This window comes from Macrobrachium nipponense, chromosome 7, assembly GCF_015104395.2.
Source record: "Macrobrachium nipponense isolate FS-2020 chromosome 7, ASM1510439v2, whole genome shotgun sequence".
Taxonomy (NCBI): Eukaryota; Metazoa; Arthropoda; class Malacostraca; order Decapoda; family Palaemonidae; genus Macrobrachium; species Macrobrachium nipponense.
The window spans coordinates 101850950-101876173 of record NC_061109.1 but is presented as its reverse complement, the minus strand read 5'-3'; the positions used below and the strand labels follow the sequence as shown (position 1 = coordinate 101876173).

The 25224-nt window shown below is 42.1% G+C and overlaps 1 protein-coding gene across 1 annotated transcript in view; it reads left to right on the top strand.

The window, feature by feature from the left end:
* Positions 1–2840: 2840 nt before the first annotated feature.
* The window catches only part of LOC135217316 (uncharacterized), a gene marked incomplete in the record, with an annotated part of 62682 nt that continues 40298 nt past the window's right edge, over positions 2841–25224 (top strand). Inside the window, 1 exon segment of the mRNA XM_064253102.1 lies at positions 2841–3325. Within this exon segment, the coding sequence (XP_064109172.1) occupies positions 2926–3325 (400 nt within the window).

Below are 25224 nucleotides of genomic sequence, written 5' to 3'. Positions count from 1 at the left end.
TAACTTTCCTAGCTGGGGTTAATCATACTTCCTCAGTAATGGGGGTTACTAACCACCGCTTCATCCAAAAAAGAAAGAAAGAAAAAAAAAAATTTTTGGTTGCTTTTGTTTCCTTCCAACCATTTATTTACCTTTTAGCCCACGAGGTAACCAGTTTTCTACCCAGGTCGAACTACGTTCATACTCACTGCTAATATATCTAAATTTATCTTAAATAGGGTGTCATGTTCATTCCTTTTCGTCCATCAATGATTTCTATTTCTTTTTCAGTATTATTACTTAAAAGAACTTCATAGTCTTACCCGCGCTCTCTCATTTACAATGCATTATGTTGCCTGTTCATATACATCCAAATCTAATGACTCAGATTTCTGTAATTTCTGATTTATGAAGTGGTGCTGCAACAAGTAACAATTTCAAATAATCTTTTATGAGGACCGAACATTTTTTTTTTATGTAGAATGAATGTTAAAAGGTAACATGATACACCCTTAAAATTTTGGAGGATCTTCAGAGAAAAATATGACAAAGCTTCAGATTCAGAAACGAAATCGGGTAATTTACAACATCCAATCTAGTATGAGCGACATTGTATAAAGTTGATAATAATACAGCGTAGATGCAAGTTTTAGGCAGCGCAAAATGAATAAATAAATAAATACATAAATAAGGGAGAACTCGTGTAAACTTATGTTTTGTTGAATCAGCCTCAAATTTTGATGTAAGTATTTTAAGAAAGAAATATTGTCAAAACTAAAAGATTTAAAATTTAATAAATTCCCTTGGTAGAATTAATGACTCGAACAGAGAAAATAAAATTATGCTTTGTAATAAGAAAGTACTTTCTTATTACAACTGTATCGTCAAAAGATGCGCCAGTTTTGGCAGAGGTAAAGGGACAGTTATTGGACGACGTCTTCAGTTGTCTCCTGATGTATGATAACTTTCAATGACCTAGATGTTGTGACGACAGTTTTAATAGATATAATCAATCAGTCGAATACTACAGGTGCTCAGAAATCAAATTCCATGTTGATGCTACATTGCTCATGCGTTAAAAGTACGTCATTTCAGAGGTAAATATAATAGCATTTGAAATGTTATCTCCGTCTTAAAACCCAACCATGCAGTTCACCCTACCATTTGCATGTAGTTAAAGGCTTTGTTCATATATATATATATATATATATATATCTATATATATATATATATATATATATATATATATATATATATATATATATATATAATTACATTATAGATATTATAAGTATATATATATATATTAAAAAACGCTCTGACTAAACTACCTTCCTGTCGATGCTACTTCCCACTCTCTCCAAACAATTGTTTCGCAGTGCCACTGTGCAAGGTTTGCCCCCTGTTTCATCTTTAGACCCTCCTTTCCTCTCAGTTTTCCTAGTGCTTGGCCTCTGTCCTAAATCTTACTCGCCACATTGCATCTCCTATCATTTCTGTAATAAGTTTTGTCCTCTTTTTCTTGGAGGGTTATTCTAATTTTTTTTTATTATTATGCCAATCACAGACAGACAGGTTTTTCATGTTTTTTTTTTAGTCTATATATATTTTTCTACAGTGTCGTATTTTTTACTCATTTGCCATTCTCTTTGTTTCAATATTTTGAATAATGCTCTTAATTCAGGATGCTCTTTTTCCTCACCAGATTTTCAGCATGCCGTCCTGTTCTCATGGCTTGTACTATTATTTATTTACTTATTAAACATAGCTGATTTTTCTTTAGTTTCAATTTCTTTCACGATGATCCGACGTTACTGATTGCAGTCTGAACTATAAACGCGTAAACATAAAAGCGAAAGAAACGGATTACGAATTCACTTTCCCATTAGCATTTTATTCTCTTTTTTTTTCCAAAAAAAAATTGCTTCGAGTGTTGTGAAAATCAGTTATGTCCACATCTTTGTCAATGTTACTTTCACTTTTAACAAAGTCCGATTTACGACCATGTTTTGACATTGGTTCATCATATACAAGGTTTATGAAAATATGATTATTTAAGATTCTTATCGAGTTCGTAACTTCTGTTTTCAGTGTTATCGACCCAATAAGCTGGTCTCTACACATACAAGAGTTCATCTTATTCCATCATCAAACATACTTTGATATTTTTTGTTTTTGTTTGTCTTGACGCCCTTGTAATCAAATGTTACGCAATTTTATTCGTTTTGCAGCTTTATATTTTCTAACTGTCTCAAGAGAATAACTTCCACGCCCCGGCAGTGTTACCTACCCTTGCCATGTGGCGAAATGCGTGCGTTTTTTTTTCTTTTTATTTACTTTTATGCCATTACTTAGTTGAATAATGTTTAAAAGGAAAAGTTATAGTATTATGAATTATATGCATTATATCAGAGATATTGTAGTATACGCAGTATGAGCCTTTGCCCTCACCCTCCTGCTCATTTATTCTAATCACCTACTGATATACCGCCTCAGTGGCGTGGTTGGTATGGTGTTTGCGTCCCACCTCGGTGGTCGCAGGTTCGATTCTCGGCCATTCCATTAAGGAGTGAGAGATGTGTATTTCTGGTGATAGAAGTTCACTCTCGACGTGGTTCGGAAGGCACGTAAAGCCGTTGGTCCCGTTGCTGAATAACCACTGGTTCCATGCAACGTAAAAACACCATACAAACAAACAAACCTACGATAGATATTATCATTCTGATTCTTTAGTCTGGCAAGTAACAAGACAACGAGATATTATCTGAATTAGTTCAAGGAAAGAAGTTTGAGAGAACTTGGACTAATAGACAACTCAAATCTCACATAAATAACTTCGTAAGAGAGTGAAGTTTTAGGCAGTCCGTTACATAGAATGCTCTACTCCACTACTACTATTTGCTACTCTACGTCCGTATTCCGGATATCTTCTACTAGTAATATGCCATGATGCTTATTAACCGTGGCCTTTGTGGTTTCACCCATCATTTAAGGACAAGAGTACCAGTACACGTAATCTGTAAGAGTGTTGTTAATAAAGTAAGCCCACCAGTTTGTGAGAAATGGAGTGGAGAAATAGGAGTGCGATTACACCCCAGTCCGAGGTATTACCATGGACTTCCTACGGATGTTTTACCTACAGCATGCAGTTCACTGTGTCGCAGGCCATCTCTTGGAATATCCGTGAATTTCAGAAGTAGTACTTCACGAGATTTCAACACTTGCTCAGTATCATTTAAAAAATTCAATCATGAAAGGTCTGGCAATCAGGAAAACGAAAGAAAAATTCTTAGGAAGGATGAAGAATGGTCTCCACTTATACTGTTAATAGAGAATAAAGAATCAGGTAGGTATGTCATGAATAGGTATGGGTTAGTTTGTATGTATGTGGTACGCAGTTACCGCTCCTATCTGAAGTGCCCAGTTAATCTTAACCCTAAGGCTAGTGCGCTCAGTGAAACAGTAGCTAGCCTACCTACCTCTTGCCAGAACAGACGAGCTTGCCAAGAATAAATTTAAGTATGCGGACAAGGCGCGAAGCACTGTTCTGCCACATTCTTACTGACAGCACACATTAGGTAACAAACTTTTCCCCCCTAGAAAATCCAATGTCTGTGGATATTTTTTTCCTTTGTAAATCGGCGGTCCGCGGATATTCACTTGCTCCTGGGTACCTAGTATATGTATAGACCACTGTAGAATAGTGCCAGTCCTTGAATGCTTGCCTTTGGTTTTAATTTTTTTCATACCTACGGCCCATGCTAATTCTATCGAGTTTGCAGTAGGTAGGGGAAACAATTGAGTAGACTAGTTGATCAAGTCTTGCCCGCTTGTTGATCCACCCTGCGAAAAAGTACTTTTGCTTACTTCGAAAGGAGAGTAGAGGTCTCGAGGTGTTGCTCCCACCCCTGATGACTTATGACTGGTGCCCATCTCCGGTGTCAGGACGTGTTAAAGTACTTTTTGGAGGGTCGATCAACAAGTGGGGAATGCTGGATCAATTAGTCCACACGGTTGTTTCCTCTATAGCCTAATGTGCTCAAATGTCATTTTCATAGTGTAATCTAATATAGGCCTGTTTTGCTAGTTTAATACATCCATTAGTATTTGCAGCAACTTCTGGTTTTCCTCACATCTGAAGCTTTCAACTGACAGACTTTGAAGTACTGCACAGTCTTTTGCCCCATGTTTACAAGCATAATTACCAGTACATATATATCACTTATATTAGGTAGAAAAGACATTAGCAGTTTAGTGGTGTAAATGAGAAGCTGACTAGGATTTTTCATGCATGTATGGTTATGATAAGGCTTCCAAAAGAACAGGCAACAGGGTAAAACACCACTGTGTGACCATTGCTTGGAAAAAAGGCCACTTTTTCACTCTATATTTAATTGGTGAAATAAAAATATGATTCAATATTTAAGCATACAATTCAAGAGATTGAAGTTTTGCCAACAAAATGAGATATATGAAACCACCACACGAAGTAAAATAAGCATGTGAAGTCTTCGTAAAATATGTGTTCTGGCAATTTTTAAACCCAATATGGCGTGTCAATTCAGTTCTACAATCATGACCACGTTCTTCCCAGCGCTCATTTGAACAATATTTGTGTATAAATGCAACGTGTATTGATATTACTCAAGAGTGTAGTTGTAATCAGCACAGTAAAACATTTTGTTGCCTATATTAGTGAAAGTATGAGAAGTCTTATTCCCGGGGTCATGATTTGAACTGAAAAGCATTTTTACCTTGTAATCCGTGGTTTTATCCTTACTGTCATCATAACTCAAACTTCTCAGTGTTTATTTGATTGTAATTATGCACATTTCATTCTTAATTCACTCCAAATTTCAGTTAAGATACTTGAGAGTTTGTTTACTGCAAAGCCTTAGCGGGAATAAGAGTTTGTTTACTGCAAAGCCTTAGCGGGAATAATTTTTCGACCTTGTTGTACAACTGGCAGCCAGAATTCACTAGCAGACAACAGTTTAGTGAATTGTATATGACAAAAAATTCATACTTTTTTTGCAAGCACTTCTCATTTGTTTAAGTCTATATTACTATCTTGACTTTTTATTTTTTAATTTTTAATTGTATAGCTGAAATAATTTGTTTTTAATTTTTAATCATTGTACGGCTGAAACAAATGTAACTTTTAATACGTGCTAGGAATAGCAAGTCATCATTGCCAATTTAGTGGAACTTGACACATATGCCAATGCCTTTGCAAACTGTTTCCATGCATTATAGATGTCATAGTAATGCAATAATGATAAAATTGCTCTAATATTATATATATATATATATATATATATATATATATATATATAATATATATATATTATATTTGTATATATATTATATATATATATATATATATATATATATATATGTATGTATGTATGTATGATTACAGGCAGTCCCTGGGTTACAACAGGGGTTCTGTTCTTGAGACGCGTCGTAAGTCAAAAATCGCTGTAAGACGGAACATCGTCAAAAATCCTACCTAAAAAAAAAAAGAAAAAAAACCTTACTTTTAATGCATTTGGTGCAGTGAAAACTATGTAAACCACATTCTTATTGCATTTTTCATCAAAAAAACCTTCAAATATTGTTTATTTTGCATTTTTGGTGTCATATTTCATCTGCTAAATGAGTGTTGTAGGCATCGTAACCCTGGAACATGCGTCGTAAGCCTGGAAATAATGTCTGATGAATATAATTGAGAAGCGCTTTAACTTCGGAACGTCATAACCCGGGGACTGCCTGTGTATGTATATATATTACAAATAGATACACTAAATTCACTTATTTCCACAGTTTTTTGTAAGTCTTATCCCAAGTTTGGAGGGTAAACACAAACCAGTTGGCAACAGTGATAAAAAAAATAGGAAAGTGCAAACACATCTTAGCTAATGTTCACACAAAACCGATGAAATTTGTGTCAAGAATCTGGTTACTTTTTACAACAACAAATATTTTAAAATGAATTATCATGAATATGTAATAAATTTATGCAATTCACACTTTATTGTGGTGTTTTACTAATTATTTAAGTATATCGTAGTTTAACCAGACCACTGAGCTGATTAACAGCTCTCCTAAGGCTGGCCTGAATGATTAGATATTTTTACATGGCTAGGAACCAATTGGTCACCTAGCAACGGGACCTACAGCTTATTGTGGGAACTGAACCACATTATATCGAGAAATGAATTTCTATCACCAGAAATACATTCCTCTGATTCCATGTTGGCCGTGCTGAGAATCGAACCTCGGACCACCAGATTGGTAGCCAAGTGCAAAAACCACCCGTCCAACGAGGAACTAACTAATTATTTAAATGTTATCTAGCGCACTCATCTTCTTCTTCCCGAATAATTGCCAAGTTTCCCCCGGCCATAAACATAACCACCATCGTTGTTTAAGATTGTTTTGAAGAAAGTGTCCTAGCGTGTATGGGTACAAGTGGTGAGCGGATTTAGCATAGGAAATGGGAAGTTTCTATACATAAGTGACTCCACAAACATTGAGATAACATCAATCTTCTATATGTAGGTGTTTTAAGTAAAAATTTTGAAAGCGTCATGGAGGCAAGCTAGCACTGTGCATGACTAGACTTTCATTAACTTCTGTTTAATAGGAAATTATGGCCTTAATTTCTTACTTGGGAGAAAACACTTACTTCAAGAGGAAAGTAGAGGTCTCGAGGTGTTGCTTCCACGGAGGTTGGCTTGTGACTGACCTCTTAACTTAGCTTACTGGCAGTGCTAAAGTTATTTTTTGGGAAAGTGCCATTGCTATTCTACCAGTGACTGCTTGGCTGCACAGCGGTGTTTTACCCTAAGAATGATTATACAGGGGATAGAGATGGTTGTAAGAATTTAGTGGCATAACATTTGGTAGTAAACCAGGAAAGGTAGGTAAGTTTTTGATAGAGAAATAAAACAGAATCATTAAGAGGGGAATAAAGTACGATAGATATAGATGAAATGTAGAGGGATAAAAAGTGTTGTGTGTGGAATGGCTGAACTGATTGAGTTTGAGTGAAGGGAAATTGCAGAAACTAGTAAAATGTTTGAAAGTATTAGAGGAGGAAGCTGAAATTAATATGAGCAGAGGAAGGTTGTATGGTTAAAAGAAAGCCTTTAATATGGAAAATGGAATGTTTATTTAATAAGGATGGTAGAAGAATGGAAGTAGTTGATTAGTGTACAGTTTTATTGTAGTGTCTTACCGAACAATTATAGAGCGTGATTTCCACGAGCGGCAGGATACTAAATTCAAATTTAGCGCGTCGGCGTCGCCAACACTGGTGGTGATGACGTCATCTCCCTCCACTCGCGGGAGAACCAGGTACAACTGCCCAGGTGAATCCAATTCTTTTCCTGCCGGCGTCCGGTGAACATCGGTGGTCGGTGCGGTTGGATGACTTTGCTTCGCTTTTTTTCTTGTGAAATTGATCTTCGGAATTGGTGAAGTACACTTTTTTTGGCGTTGTTGTTATTTTGCTTTTTATTTAGGCGTTGCCATGTCGGATTCTAGTCCGTCGGGAGTTAGGTTTTGCATCTCAGGATGTAAAACTAGATTATCCAAGTTAGAATATGATTCTCACACTAAATGTGTTAAGTGTAGGGGAGGTTTGGGTTCAGCAGATCGAACTGTAACGAGTGTAGTGATTGGACTGATTCTCAATGGAAGTTTTTTAGTTCATACTCGGAGAAATTAGCTAAAGACAGAATTAGAAAAGCAGCGCTTAGGGAAAGTAGACTTAGCTCCGCTTCGTCTTGCGATGCTTCTGTTCCTTCTGTTTCTCCTCAAATTGTTATGTCTCCTTTAACTACACCTCCTATTCCTCCTACTAATCCCGCTTCTCCGGCTTCCCGTGTAGTTTCTTCCGACACCATTGCCAGTCTGGAATCGAGGCTAGATCAGAAATTTTCGGTACTAGCGAATACGGTTTTGCAACTTGGTAATTCAGTTAAGACATTTTTGGAGAAAGCGGCTTCAGTAAGAGTGTAGTTGAGGGTGCGTCTGTCTGTCCTGACACGTCTCCTAGACAAAGGTCACTGTCCAGCTCCCCCGCACCGGGGAGAAGACATACCGGAAGTCCAAGGGAGTCGATCGGGATTTGCCCACAGACAGGCGCCTCTCTTGTTGAGCCTGTTGCGCCTCAACAGGGCTCGGTTAAGCGTTGGAAAGGTGTTGCGGTCAGACGCCTTTCGAATGATTCAAGCGATTTGTCTCCGGTCGCGCGGCGCTCTTGGCGAGATTTCGCCCGTTTCGCGTCCCTTAAAGAGCGTTCAGAGGCGCCGATTCTTCGCCTCCTCCAGTCAAGCGGTATAAGGAGCCTGAGAGTAGGGTTGCGCCGCGGCCATTAGCGGCTCGTTCGTCGCCTCAATCTGTGCCTTTTTCGGCTCCATCTACTAGTGAGATTGTGGTTTTAGCGCTGTAGCTAGGCAGTTCTAAGGGTGTTTCTTTAGCGCTTTTTTCGTCCTGTTACGCCTGATGCGCCTGTTTCGCCTCGAATTTCGGCGGCTCCGAGCGAGGCGCAAGTAGTTTTTCGCCTCCTGCTGAACATTTAGGCTCTTCCAAGCCTACGTTAACTGTTTTTGATTCGTCTCTGGCGCCTTTGCGCAAGCAGTTAGAGATGTTAACCAACTGGATGAATGAGTCCAATGGGTGGTTCGAAACCTTCAGATCCGGTTGTAGTTCCGTCTACTTCTTCGGCGGTATCGGAGAATGAAGAAGAAGTAGAGGAGGAGGATTCACATCACCTCGTGTTATTCACGTCTCCTTAGATTTCTTCTGGTATCTTATCCAGATTATTTTTGAGAAAGCAGCCCCGCGCTCCCCAACTTCGACTTTTTTGATGAGGAGGAAAACTTCAGACCCTCTCCTCCCAAAACTTGTTCTATCTAAAGCGGTTAGACATTCGTTGAAAGAGACGGAGAAATGGATGTCTATGAAAAGAGACTTAGGGAAGGCTCTTTTTTGCTTACCCTCCCTCTAAGTTGTTCTTCGTAAGAGGTATAGGTTTTATGTAACTGGGAAGCTCCTTCTCTGGGAGTTTCTGCCTCCTCCCAGGGAGACTTCTCCAGTTTAATCGACTCCTCTAGAAGATCTGCTTTCGCCGCAGCGAAAGTTTTCTTTACAGCGCCTGAGTTGGACCACGTTGTAAAGAATCAATTTAAACTTTTGGAAGTCTTTAGCTTCCTTGATTGGACTATTGGCGCTTTTAGCGGCCAAGATCGAAGACTGTCCTTCTCTTTCTCAGGAGTTAGCGGAGGATTGGATTGGTGTTCTGTCCTGTGCGGACAAATCCATTAGGGATGGATGTGATGAGTTAGCTTCGCTCATCGCCCTTTGGTACCCTTAAGAAAAGGCAACTTTGGTGCTCCTTTGCTTCTAAAGGGTTTTACGTCCCAACAGAAGTCTGCTCTCTTGTTTGCTCCTTTTGTGAAAGATAACCTCTTTCCAGACGATGTAGTGTTGTCAATTTCGTCTGCGCTAGATAAGAAATCTACTTCGGATTTACTGGCACAGTCTACTAAGAGACCTAAAGCTCCTGTGGAGACTGTTCCTTCGGTTTCTCCTCTGACCCAAGCGCCTTTTCGAGGGAGAAAACCCAAGCGCTTCTTTCGGCCGAAGTCGAATTTGCGACCTCAGTCTAAGGCCTCGGCCAAGGTTAACAAACCTTCCAAATGAAAGCTCGGTTCTTCATGCACCTGTGGGAGCCAGGCTGGCGCTGTTTTGGGAGGAATAGGAAAACAGAGGAGCAGAAGCCTGGGTAGTGCAAGTACTCAAGTTCGGCTATCGTATTCCTCTCGTTTCACCTCCCTCGCTCTCACCTGTGCCAATTCCATTCCAGGCATACTCTCCGGGCTCAGACAAATTTCTGGCGCTAGCCGCAGAAGTGGAAGCGCTTGTTCTCAAAGAAGCGATAGAACAGATAGAAGGGGATTTTCCTCCAGGCTTTTACAATCGCCTTTTTGTAGTTCCCAGTCATCAGGGGCTGGAGGCCGGTTTTGGATGTGAGCGCCCCTGAACTTGCATGTCCAGAAAACAAAATTTCATATGGAGACCACTCGGTCGGTTCTGGAGTCCATCAGACAGGGGGATTGGATGGTCTCTCTGGACATGCAAGACGCTTATTTTCACATTCCGATACATCGCGAATCTCGGAAGTACCTGAGGTTCATGTTCGAAGGCAAGGTGTTTCAGTTTCGGGCGCTTTGCTTCGGACTAGCGACCGCTCCTCAAGTTTTCACCAGGGTTCTATCCCCGATAGGAAGCTGGCTGCACATATTAGGAGTAAGAATCTCCCTCTATCTGGACGATTGGCTTCTCCGGTCGGAATCAGAGAGTCGGTGCATGAAGGACCTTGGAACAACTCTGGATCTTGCCAGAAAGTTAGGAATTCTGGTCAACAACAGAAGTCCCAGTTGGTTCCATCTCAGAGCATCCTTTATTTGGGGATGATTCTGAATGCTCAAGTTTTTCGGGCTTTTCTGTCCCCGAAGAGGGTTCAAGGCTGTCTGGAGACAGTTCAGGAGTTCTTGGACAAAAAGGTAAGTTCTGCCAATCAGTGGATGAGGCTCCTGGGCAAATTGACGTCAGTGGAGAAATTTGTGACGTTGGGAAGACTGCACATGAGACCTCTGCAGTTTTTCCTGAGAGCCTCTTGGTGCAGGAAGACACAACCAGACTCGATTACCTTTCCTGTCACAGATCAAATAAAAGAGGACCTAAGGTGGTGGCTCTCTCGAGCAAGGTTGGAAGAAGGGTTAGATTTACGACCCATCCTCCCGAACCTACAGTTCTTTTCCGACGCATCGAACACAGGTTGGGGAGCCCTACTGGGAAATCAACGGACTTCAGGAGCTTGGTCGGAGAAGGAGAAGAAGTTCCACATAAATGTAAAGGAACTGTTAGCAATTTTCTTGGGGCTCAGACAGTTTCGGAGCTTAGTAGAAGGTCGAGTAGTGGCAGTGCATTCCGACAACTCCACGGCTCTCTCGTACGTGCGGAAACAGGGGGGGACTCAGTCTTTCTCTCTGTACGAAGTAGCCAAGGATCTCCTCCTGTGGTCAAACGAAGCGAAGGTTCAGCTAGTCCCGAGATTTGTTTCCGGGAAAGATGAACGTCCTGGCGGACGAGTTAAGTCGTCAACAGCAAGTGTTACCTCTGGAGTGGACTTTGGACAACAAGATTTGTCAGAGACTTTGGCGCCTTTGGGGACGACCGTCAATAGACCTGTTCGCGACATCAAGGAACAACCGTCTTCCTCTCTTTTGTTCGCCAGTCCCAGATCCTCTAGCTTGGTCGGTGGACGCAATGCTGTTGGATTGGTCGGGTCTGGAAGCTTATGCATTCCCTCCGTTCGGTCTAATAAGAGAGGTGCTGAACAAGTTCATGTCGCACAGCAATGTAACGCTAACGTTAATCGCTCCCTTTTGGCCCAGGAAAGAGTGGTTCCCGGACCTTCTCCAGTTTGTTAGTAGACTTCCCCAGACTTCTTCCTCCAGAGAAGTGGCTTCTCAAACAACCTCACTTCAAGAGGTTCCACCAAAACTTGTCCGCTCTAGCTCTGACAGGGTTCAGACTGTCCGGAATCTTGTCAGAGCGAAAGGATTTTCAAGAAGAGCTGCAGAAGCTATCGCTCGTTGTAGGAGAGAGTCTTCTAACAAACTCTATCAAGGGAAGTGGAGAATCTTCAGAGAGTGGTGTAGAAGTGCTAAAGTCTCTACTTCTGCGACCTCTTTAACAGAAATAGCAGATTTTCTTCTATTTCTTAGGAACTCTAAGAAACTGGCTCCTTCGACGATCAGAGGATATAGAGCCATGCTCTCTTCGGTTTTTCGACATCGAGGTTTGGATATTTCCTCCAATTCAGATCTGTCGGACCTCATTAGGTCTTTCGAAACCACTAAGCTCCCGCAAGATACAGTGGCTTGGAACTTAGATGTGGTGCTTAAGTTCCTCATGGGGCCACCGTTTGAGCCTTTGAAGTCGGCTTCACTCAGGAACTTGACTAAGAAGGCACTCCTTTTTTCTTATTGCACTAGCTTCTGCTAAGCGTCAGCGAATTGCACGCTATAGACAAAAGAGTCGGTTTCTCTCAAGGCAATGCTGTATTTTCGGTATCTTTGACCTTTCTAGCCAAAAATGAGAATCCTTCTAATCCTTGGCCGAGGAGTTTTGTGGTAAGGAACTTATCTGATTTGGTTGGACATGAGGAGGAGGAAAGGCTCTTATGTCCAGTCAGGCTATTAAGCAGTATCTGTTTGCCACTAAGGGTATTAGAGGACAATCTTCTAAGCTCTGGACCTCGGTTCAAAATCCCTCTCGTCCTCTTTCTAAGAATGCTATATCGGTTTCTTTATTAGAGAGCTTATCAGGGAAGCTCACTCGCAGTCCAAGAACGACAATCTTTCCGTTCTGAGAGTTTAAAGCTCACGAGGTTAGAGCAGTGGCAACTTCTTTAGCATTCAGAAAGAATTTATCTTTAGCTTCGATTCTTCAGAGCACGTTCTGGAGATCGAATTCGGTTTTTGCGAGTCATTATCTCAAAGAGATAGAAACGGTTTTCGAGAATTGTAAACGTTAGGTCCGGTGGCGGTTTCTGGCATGGTGTTGGGAGAAACGGCAGGGGTCGTCACCTCTATGCTAACTTTTCACCTTGAATAGGTTGTCGAGTTCAAGGGAAGCTGGGGGTACTGAGTACCTGGGATACTCACCAGTCTGTTAGGTCAGATAACAATGGTTGGGTATATATGTTTTTAAATCTGGTGTTGGTGACAAATGTTTTGTATGATTGAATTTCTGGTCTTAGCCCAGGGCAAGGGCAATCTTTGTTGTTACTATCCTCCGTCAGTCAGCCTTGACTCGCTTGAACTACGGAAGGATTCCACTCCTGTAGAGGCTAACTTTGGTCAAATTCCAATTCCTCTACAATAGTAAGAAGAGCACCGACCAGAGGCAGTAACAGTCTGCTGTAGCTCTCTTACAGGTAAGGTAACAACAGCCACCTTGAGTGTTTACTGGTATTGCAATAAATGTAACCATTTAAAAATACTAGTGGTCCACTGAATCCCACCCTTCCCATAAATGTGTAATCAGCTCTATAATTGTTCGGTAAGACACTACAATAAAAATGAAATTTTCATTATTAAAATGAAGTTTTATTGTATACTTACCGAACAATTATGATTATACCCACCCTCCTCCCCTTAGGTGGACGGACGGGCAGAAAGAATTGGATTCACCTGGGCAGTTGTACCTGGTTCTCCCGCGAGTGGAGGGAGATGACGTCATCACCACCAGTGTTGGCGACGCCGACGCGCTAAATTTGAATTTAGTATCCTGCCGCTCGTGGAAATCCGGCTCTATAATTGTTCGGTAAGTATACAATAAAACTTCATTTTAATAATGAAAATTTCATTTTTTTGTATAGTGGTAGGGTAAGAGGAGAGGTTTGTCATATAATGGGTGAAGCAAGATAAGCAGCAGGGTGTCTGCACAAGGTTGGAAAGAGATTTTGAAGTGTCTTTGGACATGAAGATGGAACACTGTGAAGGTATTGTTGAGCCAATGCTGTCATGGGAGGAAAGTGTAGATGAATGTGATTGAATGATCAAGCTGTTTGCAGTCCAGGGTGACCAGATTTTGAAAATTGAAATACGGTACACTTAAATTGAAGAGGTAGTTGAACAATATAGACACAACTTATGCGAAGTTATGCATGCAGTGACGCAGGCAAAGTCCTTCTCAGCCTTCTTTATTGACTTTTGTTTTGTTTTAAAGTGCATTCGTTGTAGATTTTGTTACAAACAGCTGTTCATTACATGTGTCAAAGCATTAGAATATTGCAATCAAGCATGTTTTGCAGCTTTGAAGGATATTAATAACAAAAGTGACTTGCCATAATATATTGAATAAATTGCAGACAATAAAATACTTATGATGAAAACCTTTCAATAATCCTTTTAAAATGATTTTCCTCATTGTTGTTAAGTTATTTTCCATTTGTCATATTTTGCACTAGATCCAACTGCTCTGAAGAGATGGTGTTTGGTTTGAGCATATGTGATGAACTCCGAACAGGACAGTGTGAAATTGCACTTTATCTGTAGTTCTGACTTGATCACCTCTACACTGCACCGGTTCCTACACCCACCCCATCATTGGCCCATCAGAGAGAACACTCGCTCCACTTGAACGTTTAAAGTGGGAATGCTCAGTACAAATTTCGCTAGTTTGTTGTATTTTTTTTTCTTTTTTATGCTTTAGATATTGAAAATACGGGACAAAAGGCGTCCCGGGGAGGGTCGGTACGGGACACGAGACAAATGTCATAAATACGGGACAATCCCGTCAAATATGGGACGTCTGGTCACCCTGGTTGCAGTTGAACTGAGTATATAGTATTTTTATGCATGACACTTACCTGGCAGGTATATATATGCTGTATTTTCTGAAGTCCGACAGAATTTAAAAAACTTCCGACACACGCAGTGGGCGGCCCCAAGGTGGTTAGTACCCATTACCCGCCGCTTGGGAGGCGGGTATCAGGAACCATTCCCATTTTCTATTCATAAATTTTCTGTCGCCGGTACTGAAAACACTGTTTTTTTCAGTACCTCCGGCTTAGGATTTTGGAAACTTCATTGTCGCTAAGTATCCTAATTGTCTTTTAATTTATTTACTTGGATTGTGGCTAGGCATACGCTATCTTAAATTGATTTGAATTTGATTCATTTTTGCATAAGATATCTGAATCTAGTTAGGCTAGTTTCAGAGGGTGTTGTCTGCAAAGATAGGGTGTGGCTACCGAAAGCTTCGGTAGTTCCGCACTTGGGGGGCGCAATTAATCAGTAAACATGTCTATTTCCGTAAGGAAAAAAGTATGATTCGTATGTACGCAATTAATCAGTAAACGTGTCTAATTCCGTAAGGAAAAAGTTTGTTTAGTATGTACGCAATTAATCAATTACGAAAGTCATGGGTAGTGATACTGCTAACCTTCCGGTAGACTTTATTTTGCCTAACGCTGTAGTATGGCCTACGGGTTATGACTATGTCTGCGAGAGGTGATCGCTCTCCTTCATTGTTGTGAAGAGTTCTACTTCTGTTTTTTGTTACGCCTAACCCTGTAATGTTGCCTTCGGCCCTAAAACAGTGTCTGTAGAGGTTATTGCCCTTTCTCTTATACTATTTCGATTCGTAACTTAGAATCGAAAGTGTTTGCTTTAGAGAGCAATAGTGAAGTGGCTAAGTGCAGTGACAGTGCCCTTGTGTAGTGGAGGGTGCGTCAGATCGGCCTTATAACGCCTCTAGGTCTAGACCTCTGTCGAACTCCCAGAACCAAGGTGGAGAGGGGCATGTCGAAAGCCGAAGGAGGGTTACAGGGAACCCCACCGATCTGGCGTGCCTTCGGCAGTTTCTGATGAAAATCCCCAGACTGCCAAAGTGCGTGCACATGCACGAATCCTGAAGGATTGCTTCTCGTCCTCCGAGGCGTCCTCCCCCGCACAAGGGTTGGAGCTCTCGGAAGGACTCGCGCCCTCTAAGAAGCTTTATAGAAGAGGACGCTTCACGTCCCTTCTCCCTCGTTTATGTGTTTCAGTGAGAAGTAAGAAGGCGAAAGTTGCCTGATCAGGTGTACTTCTTTCCACAAGAAATAGGAAAAAGAAGGCAGTTTCTCTCGCTTGTTTTGACGCCTGTCAGGAGCGTGACGCTTTTCTGCACGCTTATTTGGGACGATCGGCTTGAACAGGACGCTCGGATGGACGCACTCACCATGGACGAGCGTCCTCGCCCAGTGGCCGCCGAGCGCACCGCACCAGGACGCCGAGCGTCCTCGCCAGTGGACGCCCGATCGTCCTCGTCGGTGGACCGCCGGCGCGCGCCATACGCCGAGCGTCCTCGCCAGTGGACGCCGAGCGCGCACCGGCAGAACGTTTCTGTTGAACTCTTCAAGCTCTTGTTGAAGATTTGAGCCTCAAAAAAGTGAACAGAACTTCGTCTTCGAAACCCAGCAAGACCTCGGGTTTTCGTGAATTCAAGAGGTCTCTGTCAATATTATATTGCTTTTCGCAAAGGTGGATGGAGTTAAGGAAAGCTCAAGGGAAGATCTCGTTTTCTCTACCTCAGTCAAGACTTTGAGATAAGACAGTTACGGGTTATGTAAAGGCTCGACGTCCTGAACGTCCAGGATTTTCGGCAACGTTCAGTAGGATTCTTGCAAAGGCACTCATCAAAAGGACGCTCTTCAGGAAAGCGGCAAGACAAGACTTCCTTTGCCATACTAAAAAGCCAATAAATTTAAAGCTTTTTAGACCATCTGAAAGGGTTTTTCAGATGATAGATTTTGTTAGTTTCTAGTCGAGACTTCCATGCCGATTGAGCATCGTCGTTCTACCTACCGTAAGCCAGTCTCTTAACAGGATTCTTGTCCCTTCCTTGTTTGAGACGGGAATCGAAAAATAAAAGGCTCGACTTCCTGGATTACGTTTTGTCAATTCAGTGACTTTCCCCCATTGACAATATACTATCGTTTTGTCAAGTAAGTGGGTCTCCCCTCATTGACAAAATATCTCTCTGTACCGTTAATGGGTTAGTTCTCATTGACAAACATCTCATTAACTTGATATTGCGTAAGCGAATAAGGACAAGGTTCGGAAGAGCTCTCCTTCCTCATTCGCAGACTCGTACAAGAAATAGACTTGTAGACTACGTCAATGAACGCTTATGTCCAGTATCTTAAGAAGCTTGAGATGTCTGCTTCGATTCTCTAAGTTTTGTTCATGAAACTTGCCTGTCAGATATGTATGTAGCTGTATTTCCGAATTCAGCTATATATATTGTTCGGCCAGGTAAGTATGAACAAACTTTATTGTGATATAATAAATTTTTTGGCCTTGCGTTATTTTACTACTGGTTGGTTCAAGTCATACACGCTTGCTGTATGTTTACCTCTTTGGATGGCAACCGAGAGGTCTATTGTCTACTATTTTAAGGACATTTAATCGTCACTCCTGCAGCCTTCCAGGAGTTTCCGATTTATCTTTTACCGTTGTATGGTAGTGTTCTGACGACACAAACGCATCTATATATTTAGCGTTTTCTGTTTCGCTTAAATATACCAGCTTGAGAGTCTCTTTTTGTTCAAAAAATAACGGACCTATTTCTTCGTAGAATAGGGTAGCTGGCAACCCAGACATAAAGTTAAGAGACGACGTTCGTAAGCTGCTGGCTGCTGCTGTGTCTGACTGTCCAAGTTCCAACCGGCCACCAGTAACAGATCGTGCGCTGTCATGCGCTGTAGGTTACGTCTCTCTCTCCTGCGGGATTGACTGACTAACCGTATTCTCTGTGCTGGCGGTTACGTCTCTCCTGCGGGATTGACTGACTAACTGTATCTCTGTCCTACAATCACGGACTTTAGCCTAAGATTGAGGGATTTCTTACGTGAATGAATAAACGTTGCATTAGTTTTGCCTTACTATGTTCAACAGAGTTATCTCTTAATCCTTTCGGTGCTCGTTACCGCACAGTATAGAACTACGAGTCTACCGCAACATTGCACTTTTATATGCTCTCCTGCTTAGGCAAAGCGCAGCCTTATAGGGAAGTAAGCATACTCGGGGAGGGAATGGATGAGCTTGCTGGGGGGACCATTTCCTCCTGAAGAAGTTTGTTTCCCCGAATAGACTGCAATTCAGACCACAGTTTTTTCTACCGGGAAACTGAAATATTATTCAAGATCTAGGAATTATTCTGAACATCTCTCAGTGCGTCATGATAGAAAGAAGGTGCCGGACATCTGGATAGTGTTTCAGATGTCCTGGATCTTAATCTGAAAGAAGTAAATGCAATTCGGTCGTCCCTCCAGTCCTCGAAACGAGTTTTTGGAACCAGTGGTCCACATCAACTCTGATATTCCACAGCTCTCTCATATCTTAAGAAGTATCTTCTCTCGGTCCCTGCTCGAGTTTACGAGAAAGAGCCTATTATAACAACAGGCGTATAATGTAAACGATCATCTAGAGGTTCGTTACAGGATTGCAAAAGTCCGTACGAATCGCTCGATCGACGGCAGCAACGATAGATTACTAACATGCTAGGTATTTTAATTAAGTGGTGTTCTTTTTATGGTTGTCTGAGAGGGTTATTTCCTCTTCAGTATGTGAAGTGTAATGTGTTACGTTAGCTTTGTGTGTGGTTCAGGTGGTCTAACTTATCCTAGCATGAATGCCCCTGGTAAAAGAGGGCTAGGGTTTCCTGTCAACAAATTCCCGTCCCGTCCAGTTGTCAGACCCTTGTTATTAGCTTTCTCAACAAACAGGTCACATCCTAGTTGAGAGCTACTAAGGTTTAGCAGGCTAAGAGGCAGGACCTACGAAGTCAGCTACCTTAGCAGGTAAGGAACTTAATAAATAATTTTAAAATTAGTTAATTTTTGAATTATGACGATGTTGCTGTCTGTGACCCTCCAAATGTGTCAATCACTATATATATACCTGCCAGGTAAGTGTCATGCATAAAAATGATATTGTTATGATACAATAAAGTTTTATGCATACTTACCTGGCAGGTATATATAATTAAATTCCCACCCTCCTCCCCTCAGGAGACAGGGTTCAGAGAAAATCTGAGGAAAACGGGAATAGTTCCAAGTACCAGCGCCACGGGAACGTGGGGAGATCACCTGAACTACCAGTGGTCTAGCGGTTGCCGAGAGTTTTGAAAACTTCTGCCAGTGCGAACAGACAACAGAGAATGTTGTTTGACAGATTTGCATCTGTCAAACAACAAAGACCTTCACGATCATTGAGGTCTGTGGAATCTCGATTCTAGCTCACCATCTACTTTTTGCCTCGCCTGTTTTCTCGGAGTCAGACACTCGTGCGAGATCAGGCGACATATAGTAGCCCTGAGTTTCTTATTGACGAAGTCGATTGCGGACGACGTTTGGGTTGCGTTGATACACCCCCAAGGGTTGCTTTGATTGAATCGCCCAGGCAGTCCAGACACTCATCCTTCAGCTAAGAATAGTGCCTTTTGGTCTTCAGGGTACAGCCTTGCTGTCCTTGATTCGTCTGACTGTCAACTGGTCGTTCACCTGACTTTAGTACAGACTGTGCATTTCCGGATCGAAGCTTTCAATATGGAACTTAGACGTAGTCTGAAGTTCGTGATGTCAAAGCATTCGAACCTCTCCTGCCTGTTAACTTCTTGTATGTGATCAGGAAGGCCTTCTTCTAACCACCCTAGATCGACAAAGAGGGTTAGTGAGATTTTAAGCCATCGTCACAAGTTTTGGCTTTAGAGAACACAAGGAGGTGTGCTCTCTAAGCCTTTCTTTATGGCCTAAGAATGGAAACCCTTTTTGTCCTTGGGCCAGGATCTTGGAAGCAGGATGGCACAAGTTTAGTGGGCAGGAGCCAGAGAGAGTCCTGTGCCCTGTCAGGTCTCTCAAGTTTTATCTACTTAAAATCAAGAAAGTCGAAGTCAGTCGGGCAATCTGCAGTGTTCCGAAAAAGACCAGACTTGCCCAATATCGTAAGTACACCCTGGTTTTAGGGTTAAGGAGTTCTTTCAAAAAATGCTCCTTCATTGTGTTTGCACAAAGATTTGAAAGCTTTTTATCTGAATGCTCACGAGGTGAGGGCGCGGCCTCGGAAGCATTTCAACAGAGCATGGCACTCAGCACATCCTGAGTACCATGTTTTAGCGAAGCAACTCTGGTTCACTTCACACTCCCTGCGAGATGTGAAGATGGCATATGAGATCTGCTGCTCGCTAGGGCCATACGTGTCTGCAGACACAATCTTGGGGCAAGAAGTACTACTCATCCTATCCTGTAGAAAATGGTTAGGAAGAGCTCTTAATTTAGTTGTGGAGTCGCTGACAACGGCGACTTCTTAACTCTGAAGCCTTAGTTAACACACATTAACTTTGGCTAGGTTGGTCAGGTGGTGATATATAATTAATATATATTATATTTTCTTTTCTTCTTAGCCCTCATGGTATGGTCAATATGGTCTAGGTCACATTGTGGTCACGCCCCCGTTGACAGATCATCTGAGTGCACCAGCTTCATAGGTCTCTACCTCGCTGGCAACTCTAGTAAAGCAGAAGCAGACTTTGGGTGACAGTAATCACGAAGTCGGCTATGCTAACAGGTGGAACCAAGATGTAAATCATCTGCATGCATTTGTGTCCCAAAATCCTTCTATTCTGTCCCTTCCCACCTCCAACGGTGGGTTCAACTATATATATATATCTGACAGGTAAGTTCATGAGCAAAATGATATTGTTATGATACAATAAAGTTTGTTCATACTTAACTGGCAGATATATATATATTCAAGTACCCACCCACCTCCCCTCATGGGGACAGTGGAAATAAAAATTATGATAGAAAATGGGAATGGTTCCTGATACCCGCCTCCCAGCGGCGGGAATGGGTACTAACCACCTGGCCGACCACTGCGTGTGTCGGAAGTTTTTTAATTCTGTCGGACTTCAGAAAATACAGCTATATATATACCTGCCAGGTAAGTATGCATAAAACTTTATTGTATCATAACAATATCATTTTTAGCACAAAAATGATTTAAGGGATGAAAATGTGAATTGTGGAGATGCTTTAAAGAAGTTATAAAAATGTTAGTATACAGTATAATATCTGAATGGGTGGCTCAGTGGTTCAGAGTGCTTTGAGATGGTTTGATCATGGAAAGAATGGTGGATGACCAGTTAATGAAAGAAAGGTGAATTCATGAGTGCTATGAGGCAAGAGGAGAGAAAAACCCTGAAAGTGTTATATATGTGATGTCATGAGAAAAGTATTGGAAAAGAAGTGCCTTTATATCCAAGAAGGGTGCGAGATTTGCAAGATAGAAGTGAAGCGCAGTATGTTTACAGAGGTCCAGTGCAGTGCTGATGAGTTTGTGTAGATTTATGAAGAAAATGTTTGAAAGGTTTTTGCACAGAGGTTTTTCCACAATTCAGATAATCTTTATATTCCACATTTTCCTTGTAGAATGTAATTTCTGTTCCATCCTTCATTAAACTAACCACCTAATCTTACCAGTCATGAATTAACATACACAGTATTCAGTGATTACCAATTTTTGCTATATATTTTGTTTCCTCTGATCATTGTGTTGAGTTATCAGATAATTTTCCCAACTTAAACTTTTCATGCAGTTGTATATATTTTCTTTTGTTTTTTATCCATGAATTGTCATCACAGTGTGATAATACCTAGCATGAAGTTTTGAGATAATTATAGCTGTCCACCATTTTGTTCTTCATAGCTTTCATTTTATATTTGAGCACAATTTGCCAGCTCTCCAGCCTCAAATGCAATATTTTATTTTGAAAGTAGAGTTTTAAACAATTGTACTTAGCAAAGGTTCATATTGCAATACACCCCCTGAACACCTGAATAAGCCCTGGTCACTTACCAGCCCGAACCCTCATTTATTAAAATTTACCAAATCTTTGGTTAAAATAAACGATCAGTGTTGCCAATCTTCTGGCAAACACCCTCGTTACCTATTTACCAGCCCACCGCTGTAGCCCTGTCCTCACGGGCCGGTCACACCTGCCCTCTCACGCCAATCACTTATCGTTCGCGGTGGAGTACGGACGTATCCACACCGAACTTCTTTTTGGTCTTGCCCGGCCTTCATTTGCACCGTTGAATTGATTAAATTTGGTGACGAATTACGCTTTCCTTTGGATTACGGTTTGAATTGCTCTGTATACCTTATCATTAGACATGGATTCGGCTAAAGATGAAACAACACAGGCTATGACAACGACATCAACTTCGGCATCCTCGGCCACGACATCACAGAAAACGACGAGCGGAACTTCAACGACGTATCGTCTTTGCCAACAATGCAAGAAGAGGATGAGTACCCTAAGACACGACAGTCACTCATTATGCGTAAATTGTAGGCCTGTCCAATGTAATGTGAAGACTACATAGATGTGTAGAATGTCAGGAGTGGTCTTTGGAACAAATGTTAGGATATCTTAAACATAGGAAAGGTCTGGTATCAAGAAGTAAACGTAGGCAGGAAGAGTCTAATGTAGAAACAAGATAGAGATTTAGAGACAGTGCTTTTTAAGAAACTTGAGAGTAGGTTTGACATCGAGTATGACGTCTTTGTTTACTGATTTCATGTCAAGGCTGAGTGAAGATAGATCAAGCAATAGGGATACTGAAAGTACTAATCGTTCTTTTCCAGCTCCCCTGCCTGTTCCAGAACCAGCCCTAACGGTCGCTGGGGTTATGGGGATCCGCAAGCCCACAGGCATGATCCGCCGTCCCCCCTTCGCGGAGCAGGCAGAGTTAGTAGCAGTTTCCCCTTTAATCCCTAACAAAAATGGTAGTTTTATATCAGAATTAGGAGACAAAGTGACAGATAAGAAAATAGCACCAGGTGTGGAGGAAAAGATCTCTTTAGCTTTAGAACAAGAACCAGAAGTAAAGATGACCAGGGGTTCTTTCGCCGCTCGATCCACGGATTGTATTTTTCCTCGGTCTATCATCCGGGGAAAAACAGATAAAGATATAGTAAGAATGTAATTCAGTCCTCGTCTACTAATAAATTCGTAGAGGAGATTCCTTCTTCTTCTCGAGTTCCGTTCGGTCCGGGGGTTAATCCTAGTCCTTCGGGTAGGTTAGATCAAGGGCTAAATATAGCAGAGTACAATGCTAATTTTCTCGGGCTATCACAAGGGTATAGAACTCTAGTTAGGCAGTGTTTTCTGATGAACTACAGTGACATCAGAAAACCAATCACGTGCTTAAGAATTTTCCAAAATTTTCCTGAATTTGAAGATGATCTTAGTTTGATTTTCAAGGTGGAGATTTTCAATTTATTGGCTCTCTTTAAAGAAGATGAATGAGGGATGTAGCCCTTCTGAATCTATGTTTCAACTTCCTTCCTCTCTCCTCCTTCCTTCTTCTTCTTCGTCCTTTTCTGTTACTTCTTCGGAACTGATATCTGCTATGCCTTCTGGGTCAGTAGGGTTTCTATTTCTCCTTCTTCTATGTTTCCTACTTCTGAGGGTTCTTCGACTTTTTTCAATTCCTTTCCTATAGTCGGGGGGGGAGCATCTGATTCCGGTATTCCTTGTTCGGATGGTGTCAGTGGTCAGGTGATTTGGTCGGATAGTACGGACAATGTATCTGTTAGGATGTACCCTACTCTTCAGTCGTTCCTTAAGACTGATACGACAATATCGACAGGGTTTGGGGGTTCTTTGAGCTCACTGCGCACACCCGAGAGTCAGGTTGGAATACTGTATTGACTGACAGTAACATGGCTAGCTCGTTGGCAAGGGGTGGTAGGAACATGAACGTTGGTTTTTCGTCAGGGCAGAGAGACAGCACTGACGGTGTAGGTTTTCATCAACCTCCGTACGGGGGTTCATTGGGTTCGAATATCCTTCCAGATTCAGGTATTGCTTCTCTTGGCAACATTCACCATTTAGTCTCTAAAGCTTCGGTAGACCCCCCCCCCCGTAGGTTCTCGGTAGTAGCATTCGCTATGACGCAAGGCAGAGTGGATAGAGTACTGAAGATGCCAGATATGGCGGTTAGGAGTAGCGGAGTGACAGTAGCTGCGGGATGGTCAACACTCCAGGTAGGTAATATGACGAATGTACAGGCAGGAAACATACAAACACAGGTAGCAGGGGCAAGGACAGGAAGGTGGAAGGGGTAAGGACAGGAGAATTTTTAGGTGTTCAGGCTGCTTGGCCGGAGTATCTGGGCAACCAGAGGGTGGGCGGAGCGAGCGCGACTGTTGCGGTCATCGAGACAGGAGACGCGTAATATGACGATGCCGAGTTCGTCTGCATTCGGTAACACTGCACCTGATAGACAGTCTGCGTTCCAGACTAGTCATTGGGACAGTAGCTCACCTGAGCTGTTGACAACACTGCCGTCTTGGCAGAGTGTCGATACGCCTCGTCATCCACCTGTGCCTATTGACGATATTTCTGGCTGGCGGAGGGAGGGGGTTGGTATAAGTGGTGAAGGGTTAAATTTATCGGTAGGGTTAGGAGATGTACAGTCCGCTTCTATGACAGGGCGAGCTCGGCCTTCGGACGTAATCCAAGAAGACGAGTTGGATGAAGACACAGCTGCTGTTGAGGATCTTTCGAGTCAAGTGCGTGACAGCGAATACAGCAGGATGATTCATTTCATCCAGGATATTTTCCCGCAGGCAAAGGGAGAGGATCAACCGTTCCAGCAGAGTCATTCAGTTTTCGAGGAATTATATGCTACTAAACCCTCCCGTAGTGTACTCTATCGAACAAACTTCCTTGGTTCGGAGAGTCGAACAAGCTCTGAAAGAGGCGACAAGAGACTAGCTTCAGTGGTAGGACTTAATAGGCAGGACTCGGCGCTCCTTCCTCCAAGGAAGGCGTTGTATGGAGTATCTGGGACCCTTCGTCGGGGATGCGGGTTCCTCTCAATGAATCTATTGAGGGGTTAATTCCTAGTTGTTCCGACACGGCATACAAACCTTCGGTCCTTTTACAATAGGAAGGTACTAGCGGCAGCTGGATAGGTCGTAAGCTTTCGAACAAGGGGTTCGGTAGTTAACTGCTTGTCCGACAGGCGCGCGCGCGCGACTGGTAGGTAAACAAATCACTTTTGCTTTCGGCCTGCTGGCGTGTGGACGTGTATCATCGCTCTCTGCCCGCTTCATCGCTCGTTTGCTTTCGCATGATTGTGTTTTTCTTTTTCTATGTATCTGTGAAACTGAATTGTAAGTACAATCATTTCATTGAATTCAATTGTGAATTAAAGGATCTTGGTTCACAACGCCTCCGATTACCCGAGTGCCGGGACTGAAGGGCGTAATTGTGGGAATTCATTTTCCCAGAATGATCCTCGTATTGTGTATGCTCGGTGCCGAGGGCGGGAGCGCTCGCTCCGAGCGTATATTGGGTTGGAATGTGTAGATGAAAATCGTAAGTAAGTGCTCTTTTCATTTATATTTTTTTGACCTGTATGCCCGTTGCCGAACGAATGCGCTCGGCACGGAAACTTATTCAGTATGAAAAGTGGAATCGCAAGTACAGTATTCTTTTTCCATTTTCATATATTATTTTTTATTGTAGCAATACTCATTTTTGGATCAGTTTCCGAGCTTCCGCCCGGAGATTGATCCTTCCCCCTTTTTAATTTGAATGAAG